The 15,529-nt window shown below is 36.9% G+C and overlaps 1 protein-coding gene across 1 annotated transcript in view; it reads left to right on the top strand.

Annotated features, from left to right (window-relative positions):
• Positions 1 to 15,119, top strand: part of PPP3R1 (protein phosphatase 3 regulatory subunit B, alpha) — a 38,811-nt gene extending 23,692 nt beyond the window's left edge. The window contains exons 3-6 of the mRNA XM_071425194.1: positions 8,979 to 9,155; positions 10,549 to 10,608; positions 11,367 to 11,551; positions 12,963 to 15,119. Of these exons, the coding sequence (XP_071281295.1) occupies positions 8,979 to 9,155; positions 10,549 to 10,608; positions 11,367 to 11,551; positions 12,963 to 13,010 (470 nt within the window). The 3' untranslated portion in view covers positions 13,011 to 15,119. The remainder of the gene's footprint in view (positions 1 to 8,978; positions 9,156 to 10,548; positions 10,609 to 11,366; positions 11,552 to 12,962) is intronic.
• Positions 15,120 to 15,529: the final 410 nt, after the last annotated feature.

Genomic DNA, 15,529 nt, shown 5'->3' with positions numbered 1-15,529 from the left:
GGTTTGAGGGTTTTCTTTGAGTCTTCCATCAGAATATATTAAAAAAAAAACTTATGATAGTCTTGATGTCTGTACGGTGAAGTGTAGTTCAACCAGTGGGGCTTTTCCATCAGTCCTGATGCCAGTTTCTCAGGGGTGTGGATCAGTCATGGTGAAGTCTGTGCTGTGTTAGGAGTGAAGTATATTGCTTAAACTGGCTTTGTGCCTTCAGAGGAAAGGAGAGGTTTGGGACTAAATGAGCTTATTTTTCCCCTTGTGCAGCCAAGCAGTTAGGTGAGAACCCACTTGGTGTTACTTACTTTTGGCCATGTGAGAATAAAATTCATTGCTCTATCTCATGGGGTTGGTCTGCCCTGTAAAAATGACAAAGTATCAGATGATCTTTTCGCTTAAAGCTGACCAGAGAAAGGGTTATCTTGTGAAATGTCCTTGTGGTGTTGTGCTAAGTGTAGCTATTCTTAGTTGCGTTTTCTATTCAATTATTTTCTTCAGCCCTGAAGTGTGTGTAGACATGTGTATGTGTCTTCTGAACCACTTGATAAAATTCCTTATCTTGGGTGAATCAGATCTTTCTAGATCCCTTTCACAGTGCTTGTCATGTGCTTGTGCTGGCCTGTGGCTCTTGTAACTCAAACTGTAATAGAAAATAAATGGTCATGGAGAAATCTTTGTCTAAATATGTTTTTTCAGAGAAATGAGACTTTACCTGGTAATTTGCAAGTCCTGTGTGCCTAATGGGAACATCTACATGGATTCTAATTTGAGTCATAAATTCACAAACACTTGGGAATATCATCCACAGCAGTGCATAGTTGTGTAATGCTCTCAGTATATTTTCTTAAATGCAAATACATGGTTGGAGTTTTGTACTTGATGAAGACTTCAGTAGTGTTTTCCTGAATCATATATATATATCTCAATCTTAAATTGCTGTTCCATTGATCAGTGTTTTGTTATGGACAAACTGGTTTCTGAAGAATTATTTTTTTAGCTAGTCGTGTCAGTGTCAGAGTTGTAAGCAGTGTGTTGCCATCCTTAACTTCTGATTCTAGGACAAACTATATTAATTGATAGCAATGGGCAGCCTAAAGGTTTATTATTACACTTCTTTGCTCATTTTTATTGCAGAGAAAGTGAGGATTTTTGCATAATATTCTGTGGTTAAACGATACGTTGAGGCTGCTGTTGTTTAAATGTGAAGTTTTCCATGATTAAAGGTTCTTCTGCTCTGATGGCCTTTCTCACAGCAGAAGGTTGGCTGTATCCTGGGCAGCATCCTGGGCAGCATAACTCAACACACCGGGAAAATGTCCCTTTGCTTGGATGGGCCCAGCCACTGCAATGATAGTGCTATGCTTAAAGATCCTGAGTGCCTCAGTATTCTGAAAGCCAGGGGTTTTGGGCACAGGTGTGCACAGCTGCATGTCTGGAAGCAAGCTTGCAAGTAGATGTTCACATTGTTCTTTAAGTGTTAAATTGTCCCTCCTGCTTCCAGAAATTGCACTGACAGGTCTAAAGTTTTCAAGGCAAGGCTAGACAATATCTTTGAAGATCATCTGATACAGTGTCTTGGTTTGAAAAGACAGGTGTCTGCTAAGGAACTCAGGAGCCTCCCCTGAACTGAAAATGTAAACCCCCTCCCTCCGAATTGTTACAAATTTGAAATTAAGGGGGGCTCTCAAGCAGAGATATGGAAGCAGGAATAACAGTTCTTTATTAGGAAAGAAAATAAAAAATAAAATTAACAATGCAGTAATACAAAACAACACTGACAGAATCAGAATATGACCTGACGCCCTGTTGGTCAGGGAGTTGGTAGCAGTCCTCCTGTAGTGGCAGGTGTGGTTCTGTTGGAGCAGTGATCCTGTAGAAGGGTGTAGTCTTCTTCTGAAGATCCAGTGGAAAAGGCAGCTGTTCCTCTGGGAATCCAGTGGAAAGGCTGTTCTGGTGTCTCAAAATCTCAGATTCTATCCAGTTAGGAATGCTTGGCTCCTCCCTCTGGGCAGAGCATCTCACAGTGGGATGCTGTAATTTTTATCAGCCATGCAGTGACACTCAATATCCCATTAACAGCAGATGTCTCCCCGGAGGGAGGATTCGGAGGGAGGATTCGTTTGTGGAAGAGATAAAGAAAACTGCCTAATTAACAGAAGATAACTGCCACACCTCTAACAGATGGCAATTAGAATACACACATTGCCTTGCAATCTAGGGCATACAGATTTTGAATTTTCACCTTTTGGAGATTGCCAATTAGTAATAATGTATTAATGCTGTTTGCCTGGAGACATTGGGTCATAACCTCTGCTTGGTGCTACAGTTGCTACTTTGGTGTCTCATAAGAAGAGTTTTGTGTTAAAGTAGGCAGTTACACAAAGCAAATTCAGGCTACCACAGAGAGGATGCACACCATTAGATAGTCAAGCATCTTCTTTTAACCTTTCATTTTAGAACATTAGTTCTTCTCAGTGGGTGAATTAGTGTTGTTGGATTCCTTAAAATGGTTTGGTTTTGTTTCTCAGCTATGCTGTGCCAGAAATTACTGAAAACCTACCACTGCTTTCCATGGTGAAAATTTGATGTCAGCCAGAATCTGTCAAATTGTCCATAAGAAAATTTTATTATTGCAAAAACATGTAGAGAAGACTATTTTGTAATAGAGTAAAGAATAATTTATAAACACTCTTTTGTAGCGTGTTTGGATTTTAAGCTAAGAAGACTAGTATCTCTTTCCTAACTTAGGAAATTGTTATTGACACATCTGAAGTCATAAAAAGGATTAGGCCAGCTGTGTGTAAGCATATACAAGATGAGTGGTTGAATGTGTTCTCAAGGGTATCATCTTTTTGAAATCTGATCTCCAAAACTGAAATGGCTGACGTGGTTGCTACTCTGAAATGTTATATTCGTGAATCAGATGAGGCTGTAGGTAGAGGTGCAAATTTTGCTGAAGGTCTGTTTTATTTTGAGATCTCTGCAATACATTCTTCTGGGGGAAACTTAGTCTGGAAACATTTAAAATTCATTTCAGAACATGTTTGATTTGCAAAATTTTTCCTAATACCTTTGCAATATTGTCTATAATGATTTCATGTTTAAAAAGTTAGTGGAAATAGGGCTCTCTGTGACCACACTCTGTTCTGGCTTTTGTTAGTTAAACCTTTGAACCAGTATTCTAAGAGTATCTGAAAAGCCAATCTTTTAAATACAGGGGTAAACATTTAGATTTCACAAGTGCTCAGCACCAAATTGCTAAGAGATGTACAGCTTTTCTAAGGTCTGTACCCTTTGCAGATGCCTGTGTGTATACTGTGTGCTCTGCAGCAATGGATGTACCATGCTTCTTAATGCATATGCAGTTATCCTGTCACTGAATGTAGTGAATTTCAGAAATCTGTGGTTTTAGGGCATTCTTTACTTTTGGCTCTCAGATTAATAAAAAGTTAGCCATGTACCTTTATGTTAACTGTAAAAAATATACTTAATTTTTTTTTCTGAAATTACTGTTTTCAACATAAAGCACACTGAAATTGGCTTCTAATGAAGTTTTTTGAGTTGCCACTTGAATAGTTTTTACAATCTTTTCTGAGCATCAGTTGCATGCATAACAATTTGAAACAGAATTGTTTTAAAATCTAATGGATGATCCTGTACTGCTGTGTTGAGGGGCAGAAGTGAGGAACTCAGCAGTGTGGATTAGCATATTAGAAAGTGAGCAACTGAGATAAGACTCCTGCAATAAAATGGGAGTGAGGCAAAGCATTTGCATGTAGTTTCTTGGAAGCATTTTAACCTGTTTCATCATATTTTGAGATGTATGCAAATGAATTCAAGAGATGAAGCAGGTGTTGGCCCTAAGAATTTTAATACTTGGATAGAAGAGGAGTCTTTTGAAAGTACTGATAGTTCTTTAACAAAAAAATCCGTAGTACCAGAACTACTTAACACTTGCCTTATGTTAATTACAAGGGGAACAAAATCCAGAATGGATTATGAAATAAACGTAAATAATTGTAAGTGTTTTAAAACAGTGCAGAATTTGATGTTTGAGCAGGGCTGCCAATAAGCATTTTAAAGAAAAGCACTTAGCAGTTACTATTTCCAGCCAGTTTGTAAGTTTGTGAGCTCAGACATCAGTGCCAAGGTGAGGGGACACTGTCTGGTTCTGCCGAAAAGCATGGGAAGCACAGAGCCCCCTGTCAGCTGGGGAGCATAGCACAAAAGGCTAATTTGGATCTGAATGCTCAGGGTTGCTGGGAGTGTGGTGATGAGTCACAGGCAAACTCTGCTTCAAACAGTGTAAACAAAGCTCAGTCCTGATTTTCCTTAGTGGTGGTATTGCCCTTTTTACACTACTATGGACTTGGACTTCCTAGGAGTTCCTAGTGTTTTTATCTGGCCTGGTCTCCTGAGCTGATCTGAAATTCTGTTGGCTACTGCCACCATCAGTCCTTTCAGCTCAGCTTTCCCTTGAGCTGAACTATCTTGTGCCTTGCATTTCCAGCAGAACTTAGGAGAGTTTATGTGGGCACGAAGTCATATTTTTTGTTCAGACACTGAGAATTAATTTCAGTGCTCTGTTTTCTCAGTGAGAGCTATGTGGAATTTTAAGAAAGTCTGTTGATAAGAACAAGGAAAATACAGACGTTGTAAAAAAGGGGAGCATCCATCTTAGATAGGAACTGTTGTGTATGTGCATTTTGGGAGATAAAGCAAAAAATTACTAAGATATTATTGAAATCTGCTGTTATACATAAATGTATGCTATTCTCCTTTAAAAAATCCAAAGGATAACCAAGAAACAAATGTTAAGCTCCAGAAAACCTGCATAGTTTTTAGGTAAATTCAGCATAGGCAGGGAGAGTCACCAGAAATGAAGACTTGTGAAGAAAGAATAGACAGAAGGTATGCCAATCTAAGACATATTATACTGTGATGTATTCATCCCTTATTTTATATTTGTATTCTTATTTCTTAAAGCTGTTCTATGAAGACAAAGATACTACTGAAATACAAATTTTTTTCAAGCTTTTTAAAACTCAGCTTGTGGAAAGGATTTAATGGTAGGTGAGGTGCCTGCAATATATTTAAGGAAAAATAATGTAATTCTGATATTAGATTCTCATACAGTCAGTTATGAACACAGTGATCTCATGTTTATCCAGATATGTTCATTAGGAACAGAGGTTTATATGCTGATGACCTAATAAAGAAAATTTTCTTAGCCCTGCATTTACTTTGCTTTTTCATTATTTCCTCCTCCAAGTACTGTTGTTTGTGCTGTATCAATTGCCAGAAACAAAATATAGGAGGAGTTTGCTATTTGGTCAGCTTTTGGCAGAGATGCTAATTTTTTTCAGTACTGTTTTTTAATTTGTTTTGACTCCTGTTAAGAAAAGAACCTCTCTCAGGTCTTCAGTGCAGGCTAACCCTTTGCTTGAATGTTTCAAGGTTTGGAATGAGAAATTTTAATCCCATTTCTAGTAGAAACTGCTGCCAGATATTTGTATTTGGACTCTGCATTGAAGTTGAGCTGGTATGAGCTATGAAATGGGATGTGTGTATATGTGGAGAAAGAGTAATTAACATTTTTCAAAATCCTTAATTTCATAATTGCGGCAGCTGTTGCTTTGTTACAGTTCAGCAAAACATGAACATTGTTGAGAAATACTCTTATATCCCATTGCAACCTCCTCCCCTTCCTGTGATCTGATTCGTACCTTTATCACCCATAATCCTGACCTCCTTGTCCACCATCTTTAAAACAAAACAAAAAAAAATTTCTTCTCTTACGCTTGCTAGTTTTATAATGTAAGGACCTTGTTAACTGCAGATGTGAGGCTAGTTAACCCAACAGTGGTTCTTGTGCCCAGCAGATGATGACAGAACAGCATTGCTTGTTAACACAAGCAATGTGTCCAGTAGATCAGTTTTTGAATGCTGCAAGAAAATGTTCTTTTTTATAGTTCATATTGGTGGTTCTGCTAGAGATATATTAACTTGAGATAAAATACCTTTCTGACAACAGTTTGTTTTCTTAGCACATTTCTTAGCAATGGCAGAGACAATCTTGTCTGGTCTTTTGTGCCAGCTTGTGCCAATTCAAGCTATGTAGCTGTGTGTGAGTGACTTGTGTATGTGGTAATTAATTAACTCCACTTCATAAGAGCATTGACAGAACTCTGGGTGTCACTTTCAGTCTTTGCTCGTGTATTCGTGAGGAAAAATGGCATGGACTTGAGCTCCCAAACGAGGAAATGGAACTGAAGTAATGAAATAAGACTTACTTTAATGGGACCTCTGGGTTATGAGAAAATGGTGTTACCTAATGATCAGAGGTCTGTAGTCCTGCTTCAGGCAGCTCCATGTTTCTATCCTAATTTGTGAAAATGTCATTGCTGTGTTTTGGTACTTAGGAGTTTCTTACATGTTACTTAGAAATGTTATAGAACTTGCCGTTCATTAACTCATTAATTTTTGTGGCAAGGGAGAAGAAATCCAGCTGTGTTAATGCTTCTTAAAATCACATTGTGATTTTGTGAAGTTGCAGAACTATGAAGTATTTCAGGTTCTTTGGGAGGCTTTAGAACTGACCAAAATGGATAGATTAGTCTTTCTATTAATACTGGAAGTGGGATTCCACTGATCTGGTAAGAAGCTGACAGTGCATTAGATACACCATAGACAATATTTTTAGTTTGCTGTTTAGTTGTTTTAAAGTGAAGTAATGCAGGTATAAATTATGTCAATTCACGTACTTATTTTACAAGGGGAAATGTGCTTATGTAAGTAGTGTGATAAGTCACCCTTGCTATTTTTATGCTTTTTCAAATGCTTGTGCTGTGAGGCTTTTTTGAGGGTATGAGTTCTTTCTATGGGAGTTGGAAGTAGAACTTGCACTAAAATGAAGTTCCCACATTTGCAGCTTGCCAAGGTGCCGTCTTCATTAAAATGGGCTGGGCCCAGTAATTGTCCAGTGGCAGGACTGGAAGTGGGGGCAAAAGAGTTTCTGTGCACAGAAGCAAAAGTTGGCAAATACCTTTCAGTGTACTGGGGAGAGAAGCAGCATTTTGTGCTGATAGAACTCATAAAATTGCCCATGGAGCTCTGCTTTGCCATTCCTTTTTAATACTGTATTCTTCTAGTCCCATGATGATGTTCTACATCCAGGTTACTATATGGTGCTCTGTCTCCTTCTGTGTCATCTGGAGGAGTTCCTGGGTAGGTGTGCAATGTGCTGCTGCCACTGCTGCGCTGTTGTGCTGTTCAGGGCACACCTCCAGTTACGGTCAAGGCTTCTGCACCAACTGGGGTAAAAGGAATATTTCAATGCAGTTGAGAGGTTAATTATGTGAAATACCACACTGCTTACTAGAAACCGAAGAAAGTGAATTATATTTAGTCTCACTTTTTTAGCCCTAGAGGCAGAATCAGGTCCGTCCCTTTCTGGCACAGCAAAGAGAAGATTATTCTGGGACTGCAGACTGGTTTTTGCCCTTTGCCTCTGCAGTTTCAAGCAGTAACTGAGACTGCAGAATGGCAGAAAATCATTTTGTGCCTTTGGACTTCTGTCAGGGTCTCTTTCATTCTGAAATAGTGCAGTCCTGAGGACTGTCTATTTGTGTCTTACTGGTTTTTAGACAAGGATATCAAGAAACTGAAGTCGCAGTTGGTTACTGTTGGTAGAGGATTAGGTCTCTGAGTTAGCTACAATTTCAAGACATCAAGCTCTGAAGGTTGACTGACCTTATGTATTGGAAAGACTCAAAGCTGTTCCATTTTATGCTGCACTTTTACAAAAGTCTAAGGTACTGATGTGATGTGAAATGGATCAGGTGGATGTATGTGCCTTGTAGAAGATATGATAAAATTTCTATTACTATTGGAGCAAACACACTACTAAATGGAGCTAAGAAATACTGAGGGACCTGCACATGTTAAGGAGAAGGTTGGTGGGCGAGTTTGCAGTCTTAGGTTCTGCAGGGTATGTTTGCTGTGGTTTGTTCTGTACTGAGCCCCTTCTAGGCTTCCTAAGAACCTCAGTTGCTCCTTTGTAGCTAAAAAGGGTGAGCAACATGTGAACAGACTTGGATCTTGTAAATGAGGCTGCTAACAGGGTATTTCCAGGTTGTTATGGAGAAATTTTTCAAGCTTTTCAGCAGTAGCAAAGTACATGATTGCTTTTAATTGTTTTTATAGATTCACAGGTTTAGTCTATTCTTGGCATAATCAGATGTGTAAAATAGGGTACTAGGTATATGCTTTAATTGAGATTCTCTATAAATTCAAAGAGATTAGATGAAGAGGTGCTGCTGCAGAACCTGAATCTACTTTAATTTCTGGGACAAAAAAAAAAGCTGTATACAAGTTGTGGCTACATGTGTGTCTGTTTCCCATCTGAGATGGAAAGGAAAAATGATCTTAGGTCAGTAAGAGGGATGTTTTAAGTAGGTGAGAGATAACTGGTTACCGGTAGGACTGTTAACCTGCTTAACTTGACTCATATCCCAGGAGATCTCATGTTCGGTGTGCTGAAAAAGCACTAATTTTGTTAATAGGTTGAATATAATTGTCTTTCTGACATACTATGTTAGTCCAGTGTAAACATAATGCTGTTTCCTTCAGAGAACACTTGGTCTTTTCCTCAAATTCTTCATATCTGGTACTTGTAAGAGCTGACTAAGTAGCTAGCTAAGCATCCTCAATCCTTCAAAATGTTGTGTCAGCATGTGGTATTCAGTGAGTCACAACGCTAATAACTGTATTATGGCAGGTGCAGGGAGGAAAAAAGGTAAGTCTTATTTAAAATAAAATTGTGTTTGTCTTCAGAATTTCATGTTATTGTTATAGGTGTTTCATAGTTAAAATAAAGTAGGAGAAAATCTTGTAGGAAAGCAATGAAATGTGCCTTGTGTTTAACTGCAGAGGGTTTACTGAAGCCTTTCTGAGAGTAAGTATGGGGTTGTTTTTCATTTCAGTTGATGCTGATGAGATAAAAAGACTAGGAAAGAGATTTAAGAAGCTTGATTTGGACAACTCTGGTTCTCTGAGCGTGGAAGAGTTCATGTCTTTACCTGAATTGCAACAGAACCCGTTAGTACAGCGAGTAATAGATATATTTGACACAGATGGCAATGGAGAAGTGGATTTTAAAGGTAAGGCACAGTGTTCTGTGATAGGTGGTGGTACTTCAGAATTCCTAGAGCTTTAGAATTTGGGTTTTTCTTCATCTGACACAGGAGAGGTGAAGAAGGTATGTTAAAATAAGGTGCTAAATCCTAGTGGAACTAAATACCAGTAAAATTAGTTTCTCTGCATTAGGGCACTTCTGAGTGCAATGTTTAAAGGACCAAGTTGTTTAGTAATAGCTTTTAAGGTCAGGCTGACTGAGGACTACTTGTTAAATATCTCTTAAAGTACACCAATTTAGACTCTTAATTTTGATGCTGAGGAGAGACTGAAGAAAGTTGTGGTAGGCTAAGTGATGTGTTTCTGCATAAGTTGTATTTGTCCAAATGAAATCTCTCCTTTGGAGTATCTAGAAAATAGGAAGGAGCCCAGGTTTTTCTGTTGATACTTCTTTTATGGGGTTATTTTTAGGTACATCTTAGATTGACACTTAAAGAAAAAAAAATCCAAACAACACAGAAGATTTGAATTAGTACATTTCTCAATGATTTTAAATACTCATGATTAAAAGGGCCATGATTAAAATCTTCCTCGCTAATTCATCTTAAAACAGTGTCTGAAATTATAATGTTTGTAACTTCTGTTCAAGGTAAAACTTAGTATTTCTTATGACTAAAGAAGGTTAATCAGTCTTGCATTTTTTTAAATTGGAGAAAGTACTTAAATCTTATTTATACTGAGACTGACATTTTAAATAAGATATTAATATACAAGAGCTGGTAATCTCTGCAAAACCTATTTAATGTCTATAGGGATATCTACAGTACAACTAGAACGCTGAGTTTTGATCAGAAATAGTAATTGTTGCATGGAACTATTCAAAATTCCCTTGTAAAAAATAGATACTCATGAGCAATGATGATCATGTTGTCTGTGACATTGAGCTGTGATTAATAACAGTTATCAACAGTTGTACCTCTTGGAAGGGAACAGGAAGTTGGCAAAAACAATTTTCTTTTATAGAAAAATATTTTAGAATTTCTTCAAAAGCAGTTTTCAGTTTCAGTGTAATTCTTTACATTGAGATACCAGTATTGAGAGGAGTTGTACATTTGGAGTCTCAACTGGAGTAACTTTAGTAAAGATCTTAGTTTTCTGTCAGGTTCTTGTGAAGGTCCAGCAACAAAATTGCTTAAATGCTGGTGTGACATAGTCTTGTTTAGTGAGTGCTGCATTGGATTTGGGGTTCCTCCCACTGAAGAACATTAAATATCAAAGTACACAGACATTTAGGTATCACAAAGTAGGCAATATTTTAAAGATTAGATTGCTTTTACAGTTTCTAAAATTTTCTGAATGTTGACTTCTTTGTTTATTAAAAAATGTGGTTTTTATACATGTTTTCCTTGCATTGTGTAGAATTTATAGAAGGAGTCTCCCAGTTCAGTGTCAAAGGAGATAAAGAACAGAAGTTGAGATGTAAGTATTTTGATTTTCCTTAACAAAAAATTTCAGATCCTCAGACATACACTTTTGTAAGTTAAGATTAAGAAAGTGGCAAATTCAAATTGTTGTAAAGAGTGGAAAATAATGAAAGTAAATTGTAAGCTTTTTGCACATTTTGTCCTTTATTTGTTGTGAACATTTGGTAGCACTCTTTTCTGCAGGGAAGGTTGGAGGAGATTGGTTTCTTGCTGAAGAATTTTCAGTTGCTTTCTGTTTTTTTAAAAAAGTAAGTTCATTTAAGAACAGCTTGCTATATAGTTCTGTGAACTTACAGGGCCTAAGAATAATACTCAATTATTTGCTATTACAGTAGGAAAGCATTAAATTCTTGTTTCAGAACTGCATCTCCAGACCTTGGCTTTAGGAGTAGAAAAGAGACAAGGTTCAGTTACGGATGTAGCTTCCAAATAACTAAGCCTGAAATGTTTAAAAATATATTCAGTCTTGATGACAAGTTGTTTGCAGCAAAGTAACCAGATGGGATTTTGAATCATCTATTTCCTGGGATGTAATTTTTTTGCTGGCTGAGTGCTTTACTTGTGGTGGGGAAGATTTTCTTTTTTGGTGTTCACAGAATGCTTTTACTGCTGGTGTTAGAACAATTTCAGGTGTTTTCTAAAGTGACTATATATTGTTTTCCAGCCACAGTTGCTACCAAATGGTTGGTTTATTTATGTTTGATTTTTTTTTTTTTTTTTTTTTTTTTTTTTTTTTTTTTTTAATTTCTACAGTTGCTTTTCGCATTTATGATATGGACAAAGATGGCTATATCTCAAATGGAGAGCTCTTCCAGGTCCTGAAGATGATGGTTGGGAACAATCTCAAAGACACTCAGTTACAGCAAATTGTAGATAAAACCATAATTAATGCAGATAAGGATGGTGATGGAAGAATATCCTTTGAAGAATTTTGTGCTGTAAGTAACTTCTGAAGAAAAATTGGGTCATTTACAGAGAGAGGAAAAGAAAAAAACCTCTGAAGTGCTACTCTGGAAAAAGAGTAAACAGTTAAAAGGTGCATTTTTATGAACTTAAGAGGTTTACTGAACAGAATGCTTAAAGTAGCATTTAACACTTGGAGGGGTTGATTTTAACCCATGTGATATATTTGTTTAATTAGTTGACAGAAAGTTTTAAATTCTTTTCTCAAAAAAAGTAAATGACACATTGAATCTTGATCCTTTGAAAATTGCAATAATGAGTGTTTACACATTGATTTTTAAATGGTATATTAAGGAAGATACACTTGATAGCATGGTTTGGGCATTGCTTTTTTTCCCTAATCTTTGAATTTACAACTTCAGTTCAAACATAACTTCTTCATACTCAAAAAATATGTGAGCTCTAAAAAAAAGAGGGGGAGGGAGGGTGATGGAAATCTGCCTTGCTGCCAGCTACTAAAGTGAAAAGATTTTATTGTTTTCATTTTGGGGATTTTTCTTTTAAGTTTAATTATTTTTGTGATATCATGTAAAAAACATATTGTCTGCAAAGAAGTTAGAGCTACAGCCTGCAAATGCCTGGATTACTGCATTAGTTGTTTATTTCTTGTACTGGGCTGTCATCTTCCAGCCATCCATCAAATGTGATGTTGCCTCTTCTTTTGTCTTTGGACTTCTGCCCAGGCTTCTTTCCTTGTGCTATTGAGGGATTTTCCTCTTCTTTACTTTGAATTTCTTCAGTTTTTGTTGACCTCATGACAAGACACTTTTTAGTTCTACAACATCTTATTCTTATTCTTGCATTTTACCCTCTCTGAATCTGGTGCCATGTATCTACAAAAATGAGTTTTAATTTGTTGTCTTTGGCACATACCCTTTAGCCTTTAAATTTTGTTCCTGCATTATGAAATGTTCCTCTGACATGGCACCTTTCCTTTTCCTTCTGCTCTGCATGGATCACACACCTGTGAAAACTGGTAATTCTTTCCTGAGTGTGTGTTCTGTCAGAAATCCTGCTGCTGTTCCTAAAGTACTTTCTTTTTCCTGGGAAGGTTCACAGTTTTACAGGGTGTTTTAGAAGTCACCATTTTATTTAACCTGCACAAACATACAAGGTCATAATATGAGATAGAGAGGAATGCCAGAATGGTGTTATTTGCACTGGTTTTCAGGCCTTTAAGCGTGTAAATTGTACTAATTGTACTGAACTACCTTGGTTTGTACATAATTAATTTAATCTCTCACAGTACTTGTAAAATGTAAATCAGTTTGGAGCGGCCAGGGAAGTACTGCCTTTATGATTGACCTCAGTGCATCTATTGAGTGTGTTCTTTGCACTTTGCTAATTTTCAATTCTCGTGTTTCTGAACCTTGTTTTTTCTCCCAGGTTGTAGGAGGCCTAGATATCCACAAAAAGATGGTTGTAGATGTGTGACTCTGTAGGGCACAACCCAACACTTTTGCTTTCTTCTCCATCTCTGAAGATCTGCTCAAGACGTCCAGCAATGCTCTCTGTGTATTTAAATGGAAGTATTTTTCTCTGTGAAGCCACATTTTCCAACATGAGCCTCATGAAGCCAACTAAGTGTTATTGAACTTTTATTCTCTCAATAACTCAGTGTAGCACTTTAAAGTCTGAAGGACAGCAAAGATGGAAAGAGCATATCAATGTGGCGGAGAAAGGGAAGGGGTTGGCTTTTTAATTTATTTTTCTTCATCTTTTATAACAAGGAAATATCTATCTATATATATATGTGTGTGTGTATTTATATATAGATATATATGTAGCTTTCTATATGTAGTAGCTAGGTGGGCTTTAATTTAATATACTTGACTCAGAAACAAACTAGAGTACAAAGTGCCAAGCAGAATATTAACAGTTCAATATGTGGATATACATCCTTACTTTTATTTCACACAGTTTTATATATATAGTAGAAGAATGTAAAGTTTTAACTGGGTCTTAGGTCAACTCTTTTCCTGTGACTGTTCAGATGTTTCTATATATTGAATGGCTGACAAAGCATTGCTTCTTATTAAATCACCTTAATTACTTTTTTTTTTGGTAACACAGGAGACTAAGTTTCTTTTTACCTGTTAATATATTACCAGGGACCGTGTCTCTTTGCTAAATAACTTAGTTCAGTTCTACTTAATATGAGAATATAGTTAAATGCTACTGCCAAGAAGTAGTCCTCATGTACATAGAGTGACTGTGGAATGCATTGATGGCTGTTAGATTCCATCAGCTAGGAATTGGGAGCAGTTACAGCTGTCCTGAAGCCAAGACAACTCTGCTGTTCTGGGTTCAATTTAGATACAGCTGCTTAAGGTGGTAGATGCATATACAATTTTCTCTTGTGCTTAGCTTAATGAAATTAGGATCAACATAACTGTGCAGGATTCCCATCTACTTATTTTATACAGTACTTAGATTATAAAATGTTCTTGCCACTTAAATTCTGTTGTTTCACCCATGATAGTTTCCCCCCTTGCATTTAAAAAATACTACAGGTAGCTAAATAACTGGTAATATTTTATATATATATATGTATATATGATTCATACAGGGGGGGAATCTTGTTAATGTATGCCATAGAGGAGGAAAACTTCACACTATCTAAATTTATACCTCTTGCAGTTCTCCAGTCCTTTTCCTGGAGAATTTTTTTTCTTTTCTAAATTTGTCCATATCATAATTTGTAATGGAAGGTAACTTGATCTGTTTGTGTGACATAAAAGTAGCGAGCCATATTTTACAACTTTGTATCATCCCTTCCCTTTTCTGCAGTGGTACTATTGGCTGGAAGAAAAACATTTGCTAGATTTTTTTAGGACAGTACATCTTTCCTGTATAGTAGTTTTTCTATTTAAAAACAATGTTTTATAATGAGTGGTGGAAAGTACAGGTTGTCTGAACTTCTTCAATCAAGCACCTGTCTGCCATAGCTGTTCCTTCAACTGAGTGCTGCACATCATGGGCTCTGTCTGTAAGAGAGAAATCCAGGTGCTTAGTGTCCTTGCATGACATGAAGTTTTGCATGTAGATCGATTTGAAATGTTCCTCTTGTTTACATAATTTGCATAATTAAAAAGATAATGTTGCCAAACTTTGGTAAATGTTAATGTTCAAAACAAAAATCTCCACTACCATGTAACTTTTTTCTTCTTCTGGATCAGTACGTGGTTTATAATCCCAGCCAGTGGTTGTATCTGTTCCAGTGTCAACTGCCATGTGCTCTGCTTCAGGGGGGGAATTAGTCTTTTGTGAATTTTTTGTACATAAGTATTTGTTACAAACATTTTAGCAAATGCTTTCAGTTTTTCTTGCTTGTGCATATCTTGGCTGGCATTATAGGAATTAGTGCTAATGTTACTTCCTATGGGGGACTGGAAGGGGAGGGTTGAGGTTTTTTTTCAGTTTGTGTGGGGAAAAAAGATTTATGTTGAATGTTTAGTTTTTCTCTGCATGCTACATCGTATATTGTGGGAACTATAAGAACCTTCATACTGTATGAATACAAAATAAAATATTTGAACCTTAGCTGGGGTGCTCAGTACCTTTCCTGTTCACCTTAAAGCAGCTCTGCACCTTGCTCTGAAGAAAACTTGTTCATATTTTTTTGTCCACTCCTTGATTATTAAGATTTACTGAAAAACTCCACAGGGTGCAGTCTGCTGAAAACAACCAGGGGTCATTTCAGTGTTTCAAGACATGTTGAGGTTGTTTAATGGCACATCTGGTTCTCTTTGCTGAATGTTCAAAGTGGATAACCTACTTTGTTTGAAATCCCAGTGGAAAGTGGTTTTAAAAAACAAACCAACCCCCCCCCTAACATTAATGCAGGTGGAGAATAAAAGGCAGTTCATGTCTCAGAAAATGTCTGAGCTTTGTATTGATGACACCAGCCCTTCTTGCACAGGTATACCCTTCACAGCAGGTCTGTGCTGTGC

This window comes from Agelaius tricolor, unplaced genomic scaffold (genome assembly GCF_023055355.1).
Source record: "Agelaius tricolor isolate 1412-34295 unplaced genomic scaffold, bAgeTri1.0.p SCAF_1, whole genome shotgun sequence".
NCBI lineage: Eukaryota > Metazoa > Chordata > Aves > Passeriformes > Icteridae > Agelaius > Agelaius tricolor.
Note: the sequence above shows the minus strand (reverse complement) of the source record. Positions and strands in the feature narration are given on the sequence as shown.